At 52.7% G+C, this 22,984-nt stretch overlaps 1 protein-coding gene across 1 annotated transcript in view; it reads right to left on the bottom strand.

Moving 5' to 3' along the window:
- PCDH19 (protocadherin 19) overlaps positions 1 to 22,163 on the bottom strand; it is a 60,035-nt gene extending 37,872 nt beyond the window's left edge. The window contains exons 1-2 of the mRNA XM_076346998.1: positions 20,023 to 22,163; positions 16,667 to 16,994 (exon numbers count right to left, since the gene is read on the bottom strand). Coding sequence (XP_076203113.1) covers positions 16,667 to 16,994; positions 20,023 to 22,163 — 2,469 coding nt within the window. The remainder of the gene's footprint in view (positions 1 to 16,666; positions 16,995 to 20,022) is intronic.
- Positions 22,164 to 22,984: the final 821 nt, after the last annotated feature.

Here is a 22,984-nt window from a genome sequence, read left to right as displayed (position 1 = left end):
TTGAGGAGCTCCGCTCCTCCTTCCCCACACCCGCCACTGGCTCCGCTCAGGCGCTGACGGCATCTGCAACGTCTGCAACCACGGGTGAGGGTCCTGAGCACCGCGGCCACAGCCTGGGAAGATGTAACAGAAGACAGACCCGTATTTCCCAGTTCCTCACTCTCCAGCATCGGCACCTCCCGGCATGGTGGGTATCAGAGATGTGAGAGCAGCACCAGCCCAAGGCTTTGGGTTAAACCCCCGTGCAAACTCTACCCAAATAGCTACTGGTGCTTCCACCTCGGGGGAAAGTCAGCAAATGCTGATGGACACGGTGGGGTGAGCGATGCCTGCATCACCCCAAGAAGCCCACCACCCTCTCCTCCGACAGCCAAGCTGTGCTGTGGCTCAGAGACCCCCGAGGGTCAGGGCCTTTGGAAAGGACCCGGCTGGCCACCCATCCCCATCAGCAGCTCCAGCCCGCTCCATGGGCACTGGAGCACAAGCTGGGGGAGAGGGACAGAGGGATGCACCTCTGCTGTGTCAACAGCCCCAGGCGAGACGGAAGGAAAACGTGAAGCAATTCAGCTCTTATTAAGGAGCATTTAAGAGCCAGCCACCTGGAGGAGTTCAATAAAGGTTAAAAGGATCTGACCTCTGGCATCTCCCTTTGCAGCCATCTCCCTGTACCCCAGCTCACTGCTAAAGCCTATAATACAGGAGATTGGAAACTGTAAACTAGCAACATAGTGTCTCTGAAAAAGTGAGTGCATTTAGCATCTGATATTGATGTTTTATAATTAGATGTAATACAGCAGATCATTTTCCTGCCCTTGATCAATGAAACCAGGGTTGGTTTTGGGGTTGGGCTTTTTTGCAGACACTCTGATTGCTGCCTAAACCAAATGGAGCGGTGCCTCCCTCGGTTCAGCAGGAACGAGCAGAGACGAGGATGTGCAAACACAGCATCCATTTACATTTACTATCCCCAAAATATAAACAGAATATTTATTTCTGACCTTTTAAGCACTAATTCCAAATTTAATGAGGCACAGTGAACATTCCTCAGAGCCAGACTCCATGGCTGCTTAACACCACCGACCCTCTAATTATTTCTGTAGCTTAAATAAAGGACATTTGGTTCTGATGGACATTATTAAACACCGAAGGAACTGAGTCCAGCCTCCATTTCCTCCTGATGAAATAAAAAGCATTGCAGAGAAATCACTGGGAGTGTTCATCCTTTAGCATCACCCCGTTCATCAGAATGAGCAGAAGTATCAAACCAGATTGTATTACAGCGCAGGCATGCCCACTAATCCATGCTGACCTCCTGTCCCCTCCCCAAATAAATACAGGCTTTGTCATTTTTTGTCTGAAAATGGACCGGAGGCAGGAGGAAAGGAGCTGTTGTGATGTGATTTTGAAAAAGGGTACAGGATTAGAAACCCAGATTGAATCCCAAGAGCGGCAATACACAATGAAGCCATAATTACACTCCTGAAAGCCACAAATAGTGTCACCCGGTTGAATTTGTCAACATATCAGAAATCTACAGTATGGTTATGAAGAGCAAAAATGCAATAATAAAAAACCTGCCTTACATTCAGATGGCACCTATAGCCCAAAAGCTCTTTAGTGGCCGTGGCACAGGGGTCCCTCCAGAAGCACCGCCAGGGCAGGCACCCGCTTGACACCACCCCCCCCAAATCGATCGAAAAGCAAAATACTGCCCCAAAAGGGGGGCATCCTTTCTAGGGGAGAGCACACAGACGCCTCCCCTGGACCGTAAGCAGCCAGGAGGCTGGCGATGCCCCAGCAGCTGCCCAATGCCACCCCCCCGGGGCTGGAACAGGAGGGATTTTGGGGCAGCGGGGGCAATGCCTCCCTCCCGTGTGCCCACCAATGGGCACCGGGCCCAGCTCGCCGGCCTCCTGGGGCACAGCCTTCTGCACGGGGGTGCTGCCTCGATACGCCGAGGAAAATTCCCTGCGGAGATATAATAGCCAATAAACCTAATAAAAGGGTTTTTTCCCATCACCTATGCCTGGGACTTTCAGATGTGTAATGGATCCATGCATGCAGCTTCCAGCGTGGACTACACCCCTCCCTAAGTAGTGCAAGAAACAATCTGGATCTAATCAGCAGCCCCAGGGTAATGGGGCATGACTTACAGATTTGTTAAAAAACCTTTCAGAACTGTCCTTTCCCTGCCTCCTGCCATTAGGAATGAAAACAAATGTAACAGAGGAACCTTATTTTAAATGTTCCCATCACTAGGGCTAAATAAAACTCCTTGTCATTCACCTTCTGGAGCGGCAGGTCAGACCGATGTGTTTTGTAGGGAACAGGAGAAATCACAGATTTGTCACTGCAAAAAAGAGAAAAAAAAAAAAGAAAAACCAAAAATCATTGCAGATGAGTTAAAAATAGCAAAGGTGTGAGATGCCGCCGCCAGCTCGGCACATCGGAGTGATGGGATGCCCAGGCGGCCACCCTGCCAGCTGGATCCCTGAGCATGCACAAGCCCCAGGATGGGCGGGGGGCACGGGGGCACGCCGAAATGGGGCCGGGCACCAAAAGGGGCAGCCGGGCTTAGCTGGTGCCTAGCTGCCACAGGGGCATCTTGCTCCGTTTCTGCATCCCGGAGGAGACGGGGACACCCCTGAGGCACCCCAGGGCGGTGGGCGAGGGGGCTTGCAGCGGCAGCCGGAGGATTTCCCTGCTTTGTGGCTCAGCAGGGAAAAATTTGGCAGGGGTTGCCAAGACCCGTGCCGTGGCAGGCAGCAGCCCCAGGAGCAGCCGGGGAGGGCAGGACAGGCACACGGGGACCTCGTCCCTGCCCCATGTCTCAGTGCAAGCCCCATTTCTTCTGATTTTTGAGCAAGCAACAAGCACTTCACATATCACCTTATACCCCGCAGACTTCTTCATCCTATGGCTTCACTGGAGGCCTGATCCTGTCCCACGTGTGCCCCCAGCACGTGGCCGTGCGCATCCACACCCAGCTCTGGGCGTGAAACCTCCGTGCCAGCAGCTCCTGCCTGACTTCGGCTATAATTCCCCGGCAATGGCGGATAATAAAACTGAGGGGAACACTGCCCCGTGTGCTCATCATGTTATCATTTACATTGTTTATCTGTAATTGCACGGGAAGACTTGCAATCAGGATAGCCTCAGCCAGCTCCCACTCTAAGCCTCAAGGGGATTTTGCTCACTATGAAATTTTTTATCAGAACCACTTTTCCCCAATTTTTTTATTTTCCCTGCTTGGGCTGGAAAATGCAGTTCTCCAGCCCACAAAATTACCCTGCAGCCATGAGACCGACTGCAAACCCGAGCGGGACTGGCCTTGCTGCCATCGCTGTCCTTGGTGGCCGTGGCACCATGTGCAGAGCCCGGGTGGGGAGTGGGATGCGAAGCCCAGTTCGGCTTGGCTCGGCTCAGCCCGGCTCGGCTCTCCTCCCCTCGAAGCTCGCCGCTCCCAAAGGTCCCACTCTGGCTCCAGCACCCTCCAATCAGCCCTTCTTCCCCTCTGAGCTGGGCTGCCAGCTCGGGGGCACCGGGAAAAAGAGACATTTCACCCAACAGGAGCCTGTTTTCTCCCAGAATAAACTGTAGGGAAATAAATGATAATAAAGCGCTCGCCGGGTTAGGGGATCTCTGCTCCGGCGCTAACTGGATGCCCCTCTCCATCCCCACGCTGCCCACTCCCCCTGCCCGACAGCCACCCCACATTATTAACAGCCTGGTAAACACAGCCCGTTGGTTATTACAAAGATGCCAAAACCTTACTACTTCTTGTTCCTTCCAGTTAATGTACCATAGCCGAGGATGAATTGCTATTACAAGGAACTAAAAATAAAAATGTTTCAGAGGCCGTAATTGGCTTGTCTTGTTGGGCTTTTTAAGGAGCCAAAGTACCAGTTCCAGGCTATTAGCCCTAAGGTTGTAGGAGAATGGTGTAAAATATTTCTTCATTAAAACCCTACCTTCTCCATAGAGGTGTTTTTCTTTAGGCTTTTTTTCCCCCTTTCCTTCTTCATTTTTTTTTATTCTTTTCTTTTTAAAAGATGCGTGTTATCAAATAAGCTTAAGTTAAAAGAGGGCTTTGAAAGCCCAGAGGTGATATAAATAGACAGGGCTCGGTGCAGCTGGAGAACCAGCCAGAGCCTTCACTCATCTATTCAGGTCATTTTTCTACAAAACTTACGTAATATTCCTCAGTCGCATCTGTAATCTTGGGCCATTTTTAATTAGCAGCACCAAATCTTGCAGTCCTCGGGGAGACGGTGCTCTGTGCCGGCAAGCACCCAGCCCACCAGCGTGGGATGGGGACCGCCACCATGGCAGGCTGCAAACCCCCTACGAGGCAGGTACACAGGGTACTCCCTAGGATGGGGATCATGGAGTTTTTTTTCCTTTTGAGGCTCTTTGGTGCTACTTGGTTATTAAGAGCTTTAGTTACCACCATTACTCAATATCGGCAACAACCACGGCAAAACCAAAACCATTTATTCAGCAAAACCCTTCTTTCAAAAGAAGCAGATGCTCTGCTGAGCAAGGACTCGGCGGCTTGGCACCAGCCATCCCGATGAGGATGGTGACGATGCACCAGCAAAACAACAATAATTTACAGTCACTACTTTAAAATTGGCTTTAAGTCCTGCCACTTGCAGGGCCTGCTCCGACCGATGGGAGCACCTTGGGGCTGCCCCCGCCACCCGCACGGAGCCAGGCACGGCAGAGATCCCTCTGCAACAACGGCTCAGAGCAGCATGGCATTAAAATAAGTAATAATAGTATCAATAATGATGATGACCAATCTCTAGATAACACTGCACAGCAGGGGAAGCTCAGCAGAAAAATTACAACAGAGCCTTTTAGTCCCTGCTTTTGTGCAAGGAGAGGGATGACACGTTGCTTTGTGAAACGACAACCCAACGGGTATTTACTACTTGATTTTGTGATTTGAAGGTTGCTGCTAGAAGAAAACTATTTCCGTTAGGTACAATTGCTATTTTTTGATAGTGTCTAGGCAATACCTTGTTAAAAAGGGCAAAACAACAGTTATTAATTACCCTAATTAACCCAATTCATAAGACACATTTGTGTGGCTGTCATGACAACTGCTTTGACTAACTTGCCAAGAATAGCTTAGCTGTCCATTCAAATAAATCCCTGATAATTACTAGTCTAGTTTACTGGGCTTCTGTGATAATAATAATTAGTGCTACTGTACAAAAGGTCGCACTAAACAGTTTATGAATGATGCATTTTGCATGGTGATTACATGAGTCACGCAGCATCCAGCAAACGGACGCAGACATGTTTCCAACGTGGCAAGATGTGATTAGATGGGAGCCTGCGGCTGCTCTGCCTGCAGACAGCACGGTGGGCTGAGAGGGAGAAGTCATTAAGGTCGGAGGAGGAATAACCAAGGAGAAGTTGAGTGAAGCTGGGACGGCCACCGACCTGCCTCCTCAACTGCCAGGGTTTCCATCCGTCCGTCTGTCCGTCCAGCCACCACAAGCCAGGAGATGGTACTCTACTCTAATGAAGGCACTGGTAGACACCGAAAAGCTTCCAAGCCTGACCTGTCGCATGTTGGTATCTCACCTCACCACCTCATTTCCCTCCTCTTCAATGACAGATAACCACAGTTCACCTCTCTGGTTTTGGCGTACTTCCCCATTATTAAGTTTCAGGATCAATGTCAAGAGGGTTGAAGGCAACTCAAGCTGGGGGTGGGCAGCTCCAGCCCTCTCTGTCTCCATCTCTGTAGGAAGAAACCCTCCAACCTGTGGTTTGGATCTCCCCACAACCAGCTGCAGCTCCAGCACATTCCATGGGTGCTGGCTGTCTTGCGGGCAGCAGGCACCGCTCGGCCCAGCGTCAATGCTCCTGAGGCTGTTGTGGGCACGAGAAGAAAGGGCTACCCCCTCCAGCGCCTTCCTGCGCTCCTGACATGGCTATGCTTTCATTCACCTTCACAACGGGAAATCCAGGCCCGTGAAATGCCATTTTTCCTTTGCTGAGGTTTGTAGGCGAAAACTGGTCCGTGGGGTTCCCTCTGGCTGCACCTATACAGAGGCGAGGGGGGACAGGACCGCAATGCCCCACTGCCAACGCTGCAAAATCCTGCAAAACCCAGGGGCAGACAGGGCAGCGGGGCAGGGACGGAGGCAGCACGCTCACATTTAATAGAGGACAGCTGTCAGCTCCATGGAAATCTATGAAATCACCCCATTTAGAATAAATTCTGATTAAATACCACATATGGTCCTTATTGTCTGTCCCTTGTTACCTATCACAAGAGGCATCTGCATGTAAACAGGGTCTTAATCTGTAAATATTTGTCTGCTACAGCACTCTCCTCCCTCACCCCCACCTGAACTTGCAATTATTCTTATTGATTGACTTTAAGAGAGCACCATGCACATGCCTCGAGCTGCCAACGCACCAAGCAAACAAGGGAGCAACGCCGTGTTCCGCTATAATCATTACCGGGGCGAGCAATTGCCCTGTCACACAAGGCAGGTTATGGCTTCAGACTGGAGGCAGCAAGGCCAGATGAACGCTTAAAATGTCGTTACAGTGTGAAAAGCAAGGATGTAGAAATGACACCTCCTTTCTCAACAAATCTGTTCCCGGAGCATCTCCCAGCTCCGCGGAGATTTCATCTCAAGCCTGAAGAGCCAGCATAGCCCTTGGAGGGGGATCACGGGCTCGCGTCCTCTTTGCATGCCAAAATAAGCTCTGATGAGGACGTCTTCAATCTGGGGGAAGATGGATTTGAGGTCCCAAGAAGGATTTCAGTGCTGGAGCTAGAGCCCAGGCTCGCCTAAGCATCACCTGCAGCCCTGGCCGAAAGCACGTGCTAGAAGATGAGATGCTTTTATCAGAGCAATGAGGAGAAATGAGGGAAACCTGATGCAGAGCAGAACCTTCCCCAGTTTTCCCAAGTGAAGTTTGCAGCTCGGTTCAATATGTTAGTGCCTAATGAAGGTTTCCCCCATATTCTGCAGGGTATAATCATTCTCCTCCTAATGAGCATGTGTTAATGGCATATTAATGCTGACAACAACTAAGTGCAGAGAACAAGAGATGAACATATTCCAAAATTCGTCTGTTTTTTTCCAAACAAAGGAATCCATCACACGGCTGAGCGAGCCCCAGCCCGGCAGGAGCCCATGGCTCCCACAGCAATGCTGCCGGCTCTGGTCCATGGGCTCACCGCGGGATGCAGAGCCTGTATGGGACCATGGCTTTGGTCTCTCACTAACCCAACCCCTGCAATTACTTGACGTACAGGGAAGGATCTCAGCCCAAGCGCAGTATTTCCCCCCAGACAGGGGACACAGCCACGGTGGGGGCTGCACAAGAAAGCAGAGGAACCGCTTGCAAATGTCTAGAAAAGCGTTTCACCGGGCAGACAGGTTTGGATGCTGTTTCTAAGCCAACAGCTGTGTGGATTTGATTACTAAATGTCACTGGAGCTGGGTCCCTGCCAGAGCATCCAGATGTGAATCTGAATATGAAAAGTCCAGGAGGGAGCAGGTGACGGCAGTCGCAGGTGCGGGCACCGAGCCCCCATCCCGGTGCCGGCGTCCCAGCCCATCTGGGTTTGCGTGACCGAGTTTACATAAGCTCGCAGGCATGGAAAAGAACACACATAAAATGGGTGTTTTCTTGTTTTTTCATCTTCGTTTGTGAAGACAGCTCCCAAAACCCTGACAGCCCCCCAAAAGCAGCACCAATCTGCCCCATTGCCAGGCGCTGCAGGGAGGTGCGGAAGCCTAATTCCCTAGTTGTCCGATTCCCGTGTGCTCCCACAAGCACATACATTTAGATTTCCAGATCGATAATCGATGCTAGAATCAATAACAGGGAATTTAGCTACATTATAAAAACAGTAAAATCAGCCAATACTGAGAAATTACTATTGAGTCCTGTGTTTTCTGTACTCACTTAGTCTAATAATGGTGAATGATATTTTCCAAGTACATTATTCAGCAATAAAACCGCCGAATTATTTGATCTCTTTCTAACCTTTATGATTCTAAGCACTCTTTTTGACCCAGATTGAATGAGGCAACATCTGCAGAGCCTTTCACAAAATTGTACTCGGTGTGCACTATTGCAGGTCCGCTGCCAAAGATAAATGTTATTATTTTAAAGCCATCATCCTCCTAATAGATGAGCAAATGCACTGCATTAGCATAGCCTGCAGAGCTCGAGCACGGGTGAGAAAATGCCAGAGGGTTTTCGCTTAATGGAATTTTACATACCTGACTTAGGATGGGTTAATGCAATCCACCAACACGGGAATTTTAAAACCTGCCCTGTGGCATACACCTGCCATTACAAAAGATGGTATAATCCAACAAGCTCCAGATCCCCGTGAGAACCATGAAGGATTCACGTCCAGATCTCCGGTGGCCAACAGGGCGTCGAGACGAGGACCTCATCTACATGGCCCCGCGCACACAGACCTACACTATTTATCACAGACCTACATGATATATTGGGTGTAAGGCGGAGGAGCGGCAGGGGTTACCTGCAGTGTGCTGAGGGTTTCCATCAGAGGGTGTATGAAGTGCAATACCTGCGATGCACATCTGTCCGCTGCACCATTAGCAGTCGCCGCACCCAAGCCTTCGCCAGCCTAATGAGAACTCACCATAATTCCGTGTTAAACAGGGATTCACTTCAAGGCTAAGTACTGATCACTTGTCCGGCTGACATAAGCCATTACTTCACTCCAAATTTAGACTAGAAACTAGAGGGAGACACTGAAGCGATGATGCTGCGGTCTCTTCTCCGGCAAACCCTCCAACGGGTGCCATGGGCAAGCTCTGCCCCAACAGGAAGAGCAAAATTGGGAGCCGTCAACGGCCTCAGTGTCCCTTTGCTGAGCCCTGGGAGATGCTCTCCTGGGGACGGTGGGGACCGGGACCGTGGGGGACCCCAGGAGACAACCCATACCGCAGCCCTGTGAGGGTAGCGCTGCCTGCAGAGCACCCCATCCATTGCCAATTCAGAGCACGCTCTAATTTAAATTATAATTACACTTATAAGTACACAGATTACAACTATTTATGCTACAAATAAGACCATCCTGTATTTTAATTAACAGAAAATGATTGGAACTCAACTATAGCCTCTACTGGGAACAATATCTAATCATTTATTGAAGCGAGGCTGTGCCCAGCCCCGTAGGCAGCCTGGCAGGGAAGGGGGAGCGGGCAGGGCTGGGGGTCCCCCCATCCGAGCCCTCACACAAGAGCAGGAGCCACCATCAGAGGGGGCAAGAGGGGCGAGAGGAGAGGTCTCCCGGGAGAGATGGAGGGCTCATCGCTGGAGAGCCTGCAGGCAGAGCCCGCGGATGGAGGTGGGCAGGGGACAAAGAGCAGGCAGGGCTCTGCCCTTGCTGGCTGATGGGAATTTAGGGAAGACCCGAGCGGGGCACCCTCGGTGAGGGCAGGAGCCCGGGGACCTGGGAAGGCACCTGGCTGAGGAGCTTCTCTGTCTCAAAGCCCTCAGGAGGGACTTCAGGAGACGGCAGCTGGAAAATACGACTCTTCTACAGAGCTGAGCAGATGCGCATAAGGTTATTCAAAGGCAACGTGCGCTTGGCCTTAACGATGCTTTTGCATGCAGCGTGTGCTTTATGCAAAGTAAAAGACGGGGAGAAACCACAGAGTTCAAATCGCTCAATACACAGGAGCTAATTTGGAAACTACTAAAAGAAAGGCCATAAATAGCATGCAAGACCACCCTTTTGATGTAATATAAAAAAAAACTTACTATAAATCTTTCCTAATTTAAGGGAAAATTCTTATCTGCCATGTAAATATAGTTGCAGGAGCTTTTTTTATAGACTCAACAAGTAAGAGATGCATCAGAAATTCAAAATTACTAAAAGGAAAACAAGATGAGCCTCTTTACTTTCAGTAAAAGTGAACCATAAAACCCAAACCAATCGCATAAAAACAAATTATATATATAGTTATACAGTTATATGACATTATATTCTTATTTACATAATTAGGTACAATATATAATAACTCTATACACACTTTTTATATGCTTATAAATACATCATGTATATTATATAAAGTATAGTATATAACAGATAATTTATGATATATTCAGTATATATAATCATTATATCATTATATATAGGTCTTGCCATCAAAGGAGAGGGTTTTTACTGCAAACACAGCTTGGCTACTGCCACCACACACCACAAACTGGCCCTAATTCCTCCACGGACCCTTGCAGCAAACCCCCTTGGTCCCACCCAGCCGGGACCCCACTGTGGGCTGGAAAACCCTTGGAAAACCCAAAGAAGTGCCCGGACGGGGTCGCAGCCCCATATCACCGATACAAAAGCCAAAGCGTGTTGAACTACAGGCTCACCTAAGACACGGCGCAGCGAGCATGGCCATCGGTGAGCGACGTGGTTAAACATGAATGGGAGCTGGCGTATTTCTCTCTGTTGCAAGGCATTCAAATGAATTTTTCCAGACGGAGAGCTTGGAGCGATTACATTAGGAGATGTATAATTTGGTTAGGCTGACCTCAGAATGAAATAAAAAGCTGCTGATTTCCATAATGTCGGCCTCCGACACTCGGAGAGGTCAGGGAACATGCAGCGATACACAAAACACTTCGGGAGTAGTTAAGCTGAGGGATTTGCTGGGACTTGCAATTTCGGGGCAGATTTGGAGTGAATAGGGAGATCATCCAGGGAGGTTTGGGGTTCCTACCCCGCAGGCACTGGTCCCCCGGGAGGTGCAGCGTGCCCGCTGGCTGCCCTGGCAGGGACCGGTGAGCTTTCACCAGGGAGGAGATAACCAGTCGCTATCTAAAGCTGAAAGCATCGCTCCTCTTCGGCGGGCTCTCGGGCAATAAAGGCTGCCACTAGCTCCTAGACAGGGATGCACAGGCAAAGAAATGAGAGCCGTGACCTGTGCTTACCCATCGCGGTGCGCGTCGCAGGCACAAAAAAGTGCTGAGTTACAGTGACCTCCCAAGGAGAAAACAAGACTGGCAACGCTCGCTGCGAAGTCAGCCTTCCGACTAGTCGAACATCATCGCTGATAATGCTTTAATTATTATCTCTGCTGAAAATAAGCCTTATTTCAACAGCCTGGCATGTCTCAGTGCCGCAAACTTTCTCCGAGTTGGAAATTATCTCCTTTTTTTTTTTCCCCTCCCTGCTCTATACACAGTATTACGCAGAAGCAAACCAAATCCCTTCCAATTATGTATCATGACGTTTCCCCAGCGTTACACTAAAGCAAGGCCCTTCACTTCTAAATGGCATGGTTTATAACAAATTGTCTCTCATACCAGACAGAAACTGATTTCCTCAAACCCAGCATATTAAAGTGAGTACATTCATTCTGGTTATAACACACAAAATGTGATTATAACAGACACTTTGGGGGCTTTTTAAGGCTAGCGGAGAAGAGGAGGATAAGCTGGAGGGGAAGAAAGAATTGACAAGTAGAGAAATGACAGAGAAAGAGGAACAGCCACGCTGATTTCATTTCTTACAAAACAAAAATCTTTGTGTGTTGTAGAAATGTGCTTTAGTTAACACCGCCAGATAGCCAGAGCAAAAACTGCCGGTGCCACCTGAAACGAAAATTGCTCTATTGTGCTTAGAAAACCATTTCCTACAGTGAGGAGAACGCTTTCCAGGTAGTAAAAAGCCTATCTGAAACCAACAGGGCCTTATCCTGCAACTGTTGCTCACTCAAATAATCCCCGCTGCCATGAGGAGCCCAAACGAAATCAGTGTGAGTGAGGATTACGCGGGAGTGTATCAAGGTTGGGGGATTAGACCAGGATTATCACTAAAACCAGTAATTCCCCATCTTACTGATGGCAGCCACCAGCTCAGGACGTGGCGGCTCACCACGGCCACGACCCCCCCGGCGCCGGGGCCGGACCTGGGTCTGGGAGCTGTCGGGCATGCAGGTCCCCAGAGGATTCAAGTGCTGCTGGATCAGTGGCTACTCCACCTTGACCTTCTCCAGTGGGACCTACCAAAGCAGCACCAGAGCAAGGCCATGCCTGATCCACACCTTGCTTATGGTGTAACGGCAGTGCTGCTGCTCCCCTTCCCTGCCGCTGCCACGACAGAGCCATCCCGGACCCCCAGAGAGAGTCAGTCCTGAACCTCCATGCTAATTCCACCTTCGGACGTCCAACCTCTCAAACAAGGCTTGCCCGCTCCCGTTTCACACCTCCTCGCCTCTCCCATGCTGGGTCCTGCCGGGGACTGGCCACCACTGTGGTCCCGCACAAGACCGAGGGGCAGAGCAAGTTGCCGTGCCCCGGGGGATGCTCCCCGTCCCGGGGCAGCACACGATGCTTCGGCACCATTTTCCAAAGTGGGGCAGATTTTGGATGTAAAACTGTCTCTGAAACACAGATGCAGCCATTACACGCACATTGTTTTCTTTTAAAAACATGAAGTCAAAATCCAGACATGTAAGTGTTACCCAAGGGTGGCTGCTCTACATGCAAGTCGTGTCCTGGGGATCCTAAAAGGCTCGGCATTCAGACCGGTTTCCACACCACCCCAATGCAACGTGCATTTTTATCAAGGAAGCTGCCTAATGGCTCCTATTAATTTTGATTTTTAATCTCCTGGTACAACTTCAGTAATATACATGCAAAACCTGACAACAAGCCCTTTTGGTTTCAAAGCTGACTTCTCCTCCGGCTCAGCAGGAAGAAAAAAAAAGCCCTCGGCAGCAGCAAAGCCTCTGACCGGCAATGCCCTTGCAGCTCCGACATGTCCCACTCTCCCTCCTGCAAAACAAGCCGAAATACTAACAGGGGCCAAGCCTCCCGCTGTCAGCCACAATCACCAGAGCCGCTCGCAAACGCTTTTTGCCATTGGTGTCTACAGCCACAAGGATGCTAAAAGGCCAAGGGCAGGGGTCCCCGAGTGGTACCCCAGCACCCAAGCAGGGCCAAAGCCCCCCCCAGGACGTCCCCCGCTGCCTCCTGATGGTCTCTTGGCAGCCGTGCCCTGGCACAAGCAGAGCCGGCAGCCGAACCCCTTTCATGCAAAGGGAAAAGCTTTTCAAGGATCGTCTCAAACTTTTTTAGCATCCTCAGAGCAGGGTTGCAGCCCCCGCAGACGCCGCTGTTTAATCCTTTATGGATCAGTGGGGAAAGGTGAGGAGCACCAACGAACCCAATTACTGCCGGCTCAGCACGGCACCGCCAGCCCCGAGACCTGCCACCGCACATACCGCTGCCACAGTGCAGAGGAAACGGCTCCTGAAGCTCCACAAACAACCCATCCTTGGGGACTTTTATTTCAAGGTTCCTGACTGTTAAAGTAAATGAGCCTCACGTTAAAGACCAGCTACACATCAAGACAATGCAAACCCTCTGCTGCTAGGACAGCGCGCGTCTGCAGAGGCAATTGCTTATTCCCATACACAACCGTCATATGCTAAGCGACACCGCCAGCAACACAATTTACCTCCGTATTTTATCTTTTATCAACCGATGCTTTGCCTTCCCATCAGGAAAAGTCAGTCCCAGGTGGAGCAGCAGTGATACCTCCCCGATGCTGACACCTTGTAAAGGCTCCCGGGGGAAACGCCGTCGGCCTCGTCACTGGAGGCGCTTCAAACCAGCCCAGACAAAGTCCCGCTGGATGCACTGCAGGGAAGGGTTTGGCTCTGGAAACTCTAGACTTGGGCAGGAATTTAATTTATTAAATCATCATCACCTGGAGGTGTACCAATAGCACACTTTATAAGCATATCATCACACCAATAGCTCCTGCTAAGGCAGCGACGGGCTACGGTGGGTACAAGGCTGCCATGCTGCTCCGTGGAAGCATCTTTTATGGAGTCTCTGTGTCACCCTGCATGCCAAGACAGGGCTGTCACTCTGGTCACTGCTGAGCCTCCTCACGCTCAGGATTTTTAGGAGCCAGTTGAACCCACACCGCCAGCGGGATAACTTCCCTTGCAACAGCTGGAAGCATTACACAGAGGCTCTCTGCCAAAAAAGAGAAAAGTTCCCACCCTAAACCAAACTTCCAAGCAGCTTCCAGTTGGGATTTCTCCTCCCCATGCCCTGGCCTTGCCCTTTTGTCCAAAAGCATCTCCAGGGAGCGAGCAGACCCCTGCCAGGACATGCTGCTCTCCCCGAGAGTACCCACCCGAGAGCTGCTGGTCCCTTAGCAGGGCTGGAGAGCCGTCAGCTGCCCTCCCGCGTGCTCGCAGGGCTGCTGGAGGGCACGTTTTAAGCTGACACTTCATGGCACTCATTACAAGAGACAAATTTATTTCTCCAGGCGAGGTAGCAGCTCTTTGCAGTGCATCCTACCTGTGCAAGTGATGGGGAAATGGGGCGAGCTGGAGGCAGAGGGAGAAGCAACAAGTGTCCCGGCTCCCTCACACAAGGGTGCATGAGGCGGTGGGGGTCTTTGGAGAGCCCATCCCGCCGGACCCCAGGCTAACTGCTGTGAGGGGGCGGAACGTGGGCAGCACTGCCTTCTGCCCACAGCTGCCTGTTAACTTTGTCAGCTGAGCTATGATGTTCCCGATGGTCCTTCCCTCCCCCCTGGCACCGCAGACCTCCTGCAGCCAGCGCACACTTCTGGCTAATACCGACGTGTGATGGATTTTATGACTGAATTTTGTCTGTGGCAGTGAATCACAGGCTGACAGGGTGCTCCTCTGCTCGGTACCCTTAGCAAGGCACCAGCCAGAAGTGCACCCGAGAGCCCTCTCCAAATGACACAGCTCCAGGAATGCAGGAATTCCTCAGGAATCATTGCTCCCAGCATCCCAACAGCTTTGGTCACCCGCAACCTTGGGATGTGTCCCACAGGCAGCTGGGCACCCTCAGCCCCAACTGGTACTCCACAAAGAGCACAGGCAAATCTGAGCATCGATGGAGATCCCCCAATACATGAAGGGTGGTGTTTCTCACCCCCGGCCTGCCCACACACAGCACAAGGAGCGGGCGGCTTTGGTAGCAGCTCTTCTGCCTTACTTGACCAGAGACAGGCTTATCCCAAACTGCTCCCATCCAGACTTGGATGCAAAGTACCTGCCTCTCCTCAGCGGGGCATTTGGGAACAGCAGAGCCCGCTCAGTTCTATGGCTGGATACATGCAAGTGGAGTATCTAAGTGCTGATATCCAGGTCATTCCCATTCAGTTATTGCTAAGAAACTCTATTACAGCTTTTAAACCGACACCAGAAGTTGAATTGAGCTTTAATTCTCGGGACCAGAGCTCGGTTGCCCCCGCCATACCCTCCCAAACACAGGCGGGCTCCCGGCCCCGCAGCCACAGGCGGCTGCACTGGGCTGTGCTGGTGCACCCGTGCAGAAGTTGCCTCCTCGCAGCATCTCAGCGGGTAACTTTGAAAAGGCAATGCCATATGGCGAGGAGCCTGCACACACGAGGGCAGGAGAAGCTCGAACCACAGGCTGGGCAGAAGGCAGCTAAGTGCCCGCGATCTGTCACAGAGATCCCGACAAACCCCTCCCGACCGTCTGGTCATTAAAAGCTGCACCTCTGCTTTGAGTGACGGGCATTTGGGCTGGGAGCACCCCAAAACTGGGCCGACACCGGTACATGACCTCTCGGGAGCTGGTTCTGTAGCTTTAGCGGAGGTTAAACACCAGGGTTCAACGAGTGTTTTGCCAGTACAAATGCTGCAGGATTGGGCCCGCTGGCACCAGCCCTCTCCAGCAGCCCTGCAGATTCTCGCAGAGGGCCGGGCTCTGCTCTCTGTAGTACAAGTATAAATCTGAAGCAGCTCCACTGTCTTCAACAGCATCATTTTGCATTTACACCAGCACACTGAACACAAAACAGAGCAAGCCATAAATATTTTAGCTGCTTTTTCAGCTTTGTTATTCCGTTCAAAGCAGGAAACATGACAAACCTTTGATTGTTTTGCTTAATACCAAACAATAATTCAAAGAGAGACAAACAAGCAACATTAAATGACGCCTGTGATGTACAGGAAAGCCGATGAATTAGAACCTGATGAGGATGGCACGGATCAGAGCGGCCCCTTTCCCTGCCTTCGGCAGGTACCACACATCCCTCCCATGCTGGCCAGCGTGCGCCTGTCCTGCACAGTGAGGGGACAGCACCGGGCCAGGCGTGCAAGCGGTCACACCCAGGCATCCTGCACTGTTTGCATCTCCAGCAAAACCCGCTGCTTCCAGAGCAACAGCCACCAACACCACTTTCAACAACCTTTTAAAAAACTCCTGTGAAGGCAATGAGTGTCTCTTCCCTTGAGCATCACCACACTCAAAATCCACTTGCAAAGCAGCCACCTCCAGTCTCCCGGCAACACGGAGGCAGCCTGGCCTGGCCGGCCATCACTGCCTGGGCACTTCTGGGGGTCTCTGTAGTGTTTGGGGGTGAAACACCCACCCACGACCACGTGTCGGGGCTGCCCCAGAACCCACAAGCTGGGTGCCCGCCACTCCCCTCTACCCGTCCTCCATCGCTCCCTCGCCCCGGGGTGTTGGACACATGGAAACCACCACTGCCTGTTTGATCGACACTCATTTCTGCAGCGCTTACACCAACAGACCCCCGTGCCGCGGTCCACGTGCAAACCTGTTACCGATGCCCCAGGGGCGCAGGCTGCCCGCCCGCACTCACCTCTGGCAGCGGCATCCCGTTGATGATGAGGTCGGGCTGCTGGGGGCTCTGCCCCGTGAAGGTGTGATGGTAAATGTGGTTGGAGCCGGCGTTCCTGTTGTTCTGGCTCTCCACGTTGAGGAAGGTGCTTTCGGAGCGGCGGCAGCCCAGTGGCAGGGTCTGCTGGTGGTAGTCAAAGTAGTTGAGGGATGAAGTGAGAGAGGAGCAGCTCACAACGTTCATTTTATCCGTCTCTTCCACATCCCGTGGTACCAGGCGGATATCATTCTTGCTGATTTTCTTCTTCTTGCTTGATTTCTTTTGATGCCCGTAGGAGTATTCTGCGATTCTGGGGGACAGAAGGAAAATGACTAGCTGAGAGCATCCCGAGCCCTGCCCCGCTAAATACACATGCAGAAACCCGGAGGGCTTGGCCCCCATCTCTGTGTAGGCTTCTTAGTCATGCACATTACGTCATGTTTTAGGTCTGGTGGCACAATACGGTTTTTAGCTTATTTTCATATGTATAATGCTTTCAGGTCAAATATGAAAAATAATGGGAAGGGAGAACGCCTCTGTTTTTCTCTAGTGTTTATAATTGCTGATATTTAGTTACTAGGAGTAAAGTCCAGCCTGCAGAAGAGAAAAATTGAGATGTTAAAATCCATGAACTGAAAAGGGTACCTGCATTCATTTCCATGCATAATAAGGATTTTAAGAGTGATTTAATTTGGTCCCCGTAATGAAAATTCAAAATGAATAGCGGATTTTTTTCCCAGTTCATTTTCCATAGCTGTAAATAAGGCAGACCCAGAAGCAGCCCTAGCTGGCAAGCTCTATTCTCTCACACTCCAAAGGCTGTTTGTTTATTAATGCTTTATCCAAACTGCTGATACTTTGACTATCTCCTGATAATACCTGATAACTCGAAATCTTTTCTCCAACTGCATCCTCTTCCTCCCTTGCCCCCCGACATGCACACCCCCTTCTGCCTGCAAATGCTTTCGTCTTCTAGAAATCGGAGAACAACTGTGTTTGGCAGAGAAATGATCCTTTTTGACCTTTTTTTTTTTTTACTGCGAGCTTGTTTTTCTCTGCCTTTCTCTCCCTCTTTGCTTCCCACCTGCCAAAAGAATCAACTGATGAAGTGCCTTGAATGCCTTCTGCAAAACACTGGAGGAAAAAAGTTATCGTAAAACACCACGCGAGCAAATAACGACAAATATGACTGCACCTTGCATTAACTGGGTGTGCTCGGCTCAGAGTGACTGTGGCTCCTCTTTCCATAGGGAGCAACACAGCCCCAGCCAATGCCCCACAGATGAATCTGTGCGTGCACAGCACTGGGCAGCTCGATATTTCCCAGGGAAGCACATCAAATGCTACCCACAGTCAGAAATACACATTTGAAAGTCGGGACTTTGCTCCTCTTCTTGTTATGATAACAGCATTAAAAAAAAAAAAAGGAAAAAAATCCAATAGCTGCAACAGAAATAATGGGATGAATAAATAATACAGTTTATCTAGAAAGGCAAATATTGGACAAATATTCTTGTTCCAGAAAGCTAATTGCCTGAGCATGAAAATGCCACCAAGTCAAACAGCTCTCATATAACCTTATGTGTCTCATAAATTAACACATTTTATGAAGACTCTCCAGCAGCTGTTGTGAAGAACCTCTAAAATAAGGCACTGGCAACGCCTAAAGGCAGGCACCCAGGGCGGGGAGGGGGTGCCCCACGGTCACAGCCGCTGCTGAGCCTACCTGGTGCTTCTCTACCTCTGCAGCTGACTTCTCCTGCTCAGATGCACACTGATAACAGCCCGTGCGTCCCCTGAGCGTGCAAATAAATTGGGGGAAGGCAGGGACTTCTGTTGTGCCAACAATCTATATGCTGCTGACTCGTCTAACAATGCTTGATGAAGCTTTAATTGTTTTGTTTACCTAAACGTTTAAGTTTGGCAATGTGAGAGCCCAATTATTTCCTGCAGGCATTCATTTTGCTGTCCTTTCTCTATTGACCAATTATTTAATTAAACTGCACTTCATTAATCCCTAAGCCATCACAGCAAACCCAGGGCTTATACATATGTGTGAAGCTGTTAGGGGCACCACCACGACGTGATTTTTATCCATTCAGGTCCTATCCTCGTTTAATGGGCCGAGCCGGCAAGAAATCTGGTATACGAGCTTTCACTTGAAGCTAGACATCCCATAATACAGCACAGACTGACCTTTATTTGCAGATGATTTTTCCCCCATCGAGCAAAAAGGCTTATAAACGCACTTTACGCTGTGAAAACGAGGTGTAAAAACCGAACTCTCCGGCATTATTTCTGCGTAAATAAAACTTTAAAGACCGCACATCCCCCTGCGCTGCAGAATTGCCGGGGGCCAGCATGCGTTTCCAAGGTAGAGCAAAATTAATTTCCATCCCTCCCCTCTGAAACGACTCGGTGCCGAAGGAATGGAGAAGTCATGGCTATTTCACTGGTAACAGGATTAAACCATTTATGAGGCATTGCAGCTGCTCTTTTATGGCATCTGATTGATATTCATGTGTGGTTAGCATTTGTCTCCTAACTTGTGTAACACAGAGAATAGTAAAAGAGAGACAATAATCGCCGGGCTGTTACATATTCAGGGGACTGGATTTCCCCTATCAGCCTTTCAGCAGCTCCGGGCGCGGGGCTGACCTCCCCTCCGGCATTTCGGACCCGGGAGCACGCATTCAGCCAGGGCAAAATAACGCAGCGCTGCAAAAATCCTCCCTCACCCCATCGCTGCCAGCCCAACCAGCCGTGCCGGGTGCTGGAGCGGCGCATCGGGGGGAACCGGGTGATTTTCACCACTGTTTTATCTGGTTGGCCCCATCGTCAGCCGTGGCAAGGAGCCGCATCGGGTGCACAATAGCTCTTTTGAACGGCGAGCGAGGGCTTACGGATGCCACCGCAGCCGCTCGCCCCGTCTGCTGCGGGGATGCTGCGGCAGGCTTGGGGGGCTTTCCCCCCTCGCGAGCCCGGGGAGCTGCGCCGGGGACGGGGGGCTGCCCACGGGAGCCAGCCATGCTGCTATAAAACTGTTCTCCCTCCTTCCTGCGACGGAGCGCCTAAAATCAGGGATGCTGCAACAGATTGTCAAGCCGCACGATTAAGTCGATTTGTTACTCGGCACAGATTTCTGGTCTCCTCCCAGAGAACAATTTTTTAAAGCTTCGCAGGAAATTTCCTTAGAGGGACACAAACCTCACTTTTGTTCCTAAAGCGAATTTAACACCACCCCCCGCCCCATGTATACAGCAGCAAATAGAAAAGTAACCCTGATGGCAAAAATCAAAGCAGACCCGGCAGGTGCACAGAAACAAAGATGTCTTTACCTGCAGTTATAGGTCCTGATTTCCTTGTTATCCCTTTTGCACTTGACTGCCACAAAGATCATGGTGACAAAAAGAATGGCTGCGATAGACCCCAGGGCAATAATGAAAATCAGGGAGAGGTTAACAGATCCTATGGACTCCTGGGCATCCAGGGCTGGAGACAGGTATATCAAAATCAGGGCGGAAGCTGAGAGAGATGTTTTTCCATGGTCGTGAGCCACCACGATCAGCTCGTAGGCTGTCTTTGCGTTCTCCCCAAAGGCTCTGGTGGTCCTTATCTCTCCATTGACCTGGTCTATCTCAAAAAATCCTCTGTCTCCTTCCACCATTTCATAGGAAAGTCTGCCATTTTCACCCTCGTCATAGTCGTCTGCCTTGACCACCGTCACCAAGTAGCCGACCCCCGTGTTCCTGGGGATGTACACCTCTGCGGTCCCATTGACCAGCGGCGGGGCCGTGATCACAGGGGTGTTGTCATTGACGTCCAGGACGATCACCCTGACAGTGGCATTGCTCTGCAGAGAGGGATTACCCCCGTCTTTTGCCAAGACCTTGAACTCAAAGGCCTTCGTCTGTTCATGATTAAAGGACCTCAAAGCATAGATATCTCCAGAGTTGGGGTTGATGGAGACATAGGTGAAGACAGGCATGTCCCTGACTTGGGAGGGCACGATCTGGTAGGAGACACTGCCATTGAGGCCCAGGTCAGGGTCCCTGGCGGAGACTGAGAGGAGGTAGGCCCCCGGGGTGTTGTTCTCCTGCACGATGACCTGGTAATAGGGCTTGGAGAAGTGGGGATGGTTGTCATTCTCATCAGTGATCTTGACGGTGAAGGACTTGGTGGCCTGCAGGGAGGGGACACCATTGTCCTTGGCCTGGATGGTGAGGTTGTACTGGTCCCTCTGCTCCCGGTCCAGCCGCCCATCCACCAGGATGGTGGAGAAGCTCTCGTACTCCTGGAGCCGAAAAGGCACATTGCCCAGGAGCTTGCACTGCACCCGCCCGTTGGCCCCGGAGTCACGGTCTGAGACCCGCACCAGGGCGATGACGTACCCTGGTGGGGCGTTCTCACTCACCTCCACCAGCTCGCTGTTGACAGAGAGCAGGTTGATGAGGGGCGGGTTGTCATTGGCATCCTGGACGCTGATGGTCACTTTGCAATGGGCAGGGATGGAGTTAGGCCCCAAGTCCTTGGCCTGCACATCTAGCTCGTAGACATGACCCTCCTCGTAGTCAATGGCACCGCTCACCGTGATGAGGCCGCTCTGGGGGTCGATTTGGAAGAGCTCCCGAGCCCGCTCGGAGACGTAGCTGTGGAAAGAGTAGAGGACCTGGCCATTGGTGCCCTCATCCGGGTCGGAGGCGTTGAGGCGGATGACCGGCGTACCTGGTGGGGCGTTTTCAGGCACGCTGACGGTGTAGGCCGGCTCCTCGAAGAGCGGGTTGTTGTCATTGGAGTCGATGACGCGGATGCTGAGCTCCACTGTGCCGAAGTTGGGCGGGTCACCACCGTCCAGCGCTGTGATCACGTAGCTGTAGTGGGACTGTGTCTCCCGGTCCAGGCTCTTCTCTACCACCAGCTCAGCAAAGCGGGACCCATCCCCCCGTGTCTTGGTCTCCAGCCCAAAGAGGTCATTGGGGGTGATCTCATAGCTCTGCACACCAAAGCTGCCTGAGTCCGGGTCGTAGGCACTCTCCAGCGGCACCCGGGTGCCGGGGCTGGCCGTCTCTGAGATTTCCAGCTCGATCTGGTCAGTGGGGAAGCTGGGCGCATTGTCGTTGAGGTCCTTGATCTCCAGCTTGATCACGCAGATCTCCATGGAGCTGGACATCACCTCCAGCGAGATGACGCACTTGGGGCTCTGTCGGCACAGCAGGTCCCGGTCGATCTTCTGCTTGGTCACCAGCAGCCCCGACCCGGGGCTGATGTCCACCAGGTGGGGGGCCGAGTTGGAAACCACCCGGAAGGCGGCGGGCTGCCGGGGGTCCAGCACGAAACCGGCGTCCCGGGCGTCCTTGGCGACGTTGGCGATCACCGTGCCGGCCCGCTGCTCCTCCTCCACCGAGTACTTGAGGTTGACGAGGGCCCCGGCGCCGGCCCAGAGCAAGGCGGCCCCCAGCAGCGCCGGGAGAGCCCCCATCGCCGCCGCCGCCCCCTCCGGCCGCCGCGCCGCGCCCCGACGGCCGCTGGCCGCCCGCCTCAGGGGCCCGCCGCCCTCATGCGGGCAGCGCCCGCCGGGCTGCCCCGGCGGCGGCGGGCGGGCGGGTGCGGGCACCGGAGCCGCGGTCCCCTGCGCCCACGCCAACGCCGCCCGCTCAGGCGCTCCGAGCTGGCGGCGCCGCGGATGGGCCGGGCATGGCGTGCGGGAGCGGGAGCTGGAGCGGGGTGCCGACCGAGCGGTGCCGAGCCGAGCCGAGCCGAGCCGAGCCGAGCCGAGCCGCGCCGCGCCGCGCCGAGCCGAGCCCGCTCCCGCCGGCGCTCGCTGCGGCGGCCGCACGCCACTGCCCGCAGTCCGGAGCGCCGGCGGGCGGCGCGGGGGCGGGCGGCGCGGGGGCGGGCGACGGTGAGTTGCGGCCAATGGGCGCTCGGGGGCGGGGCCGGCGCGCCGCGCCGCCGCCAATGGGGCCGCGCCGAGCCGTGCTGCCGGCCGGCGGGGCGGGGCCGGGGCGGGGCCCGCGGAGCGGCGCGGCCGGGAGCGGGAGCGGGGCGCGGAGCCGCGCGGGATGGCTCCGCCGCGCCGGGAGCCTGTTGCCCCGCGGCGCCGAGCCCGCCCCGGTGTCCGGGAGCTGCGGGCGGCACCGGCGCTTTGGGGCGCCGCGGCAGCGGCTGCGTGGCCGCGGTCACCGGCGGTTCCTTCTTCAGCGCCGCGGGCGCGCACAGGGCGGCACCGGGGGCGGGCGCCGCGGGGGCCGGGCAGTGGGGACCACCGGGTCCACGCTGAGCGCCCCCAGGCCCGTTCAG

This window comes from Aptenodytes patagonicus, chromosome 9 (genome assembly GCF_965638725.1).
Source record: "Aptenodytes patagonicus chromosome 9, bAptPat1.pri.cur, whole genome shotgun sequence".
NCBI lineage: Eukaryota > Metazoa > Chordata > Aves > Sphenisciformes > Spheniscidae > Aptenodytes > Aptenodytes patagonicus.
This window is presented reverse-complemented; position numbering and strand designations above follow the sequence as displayed.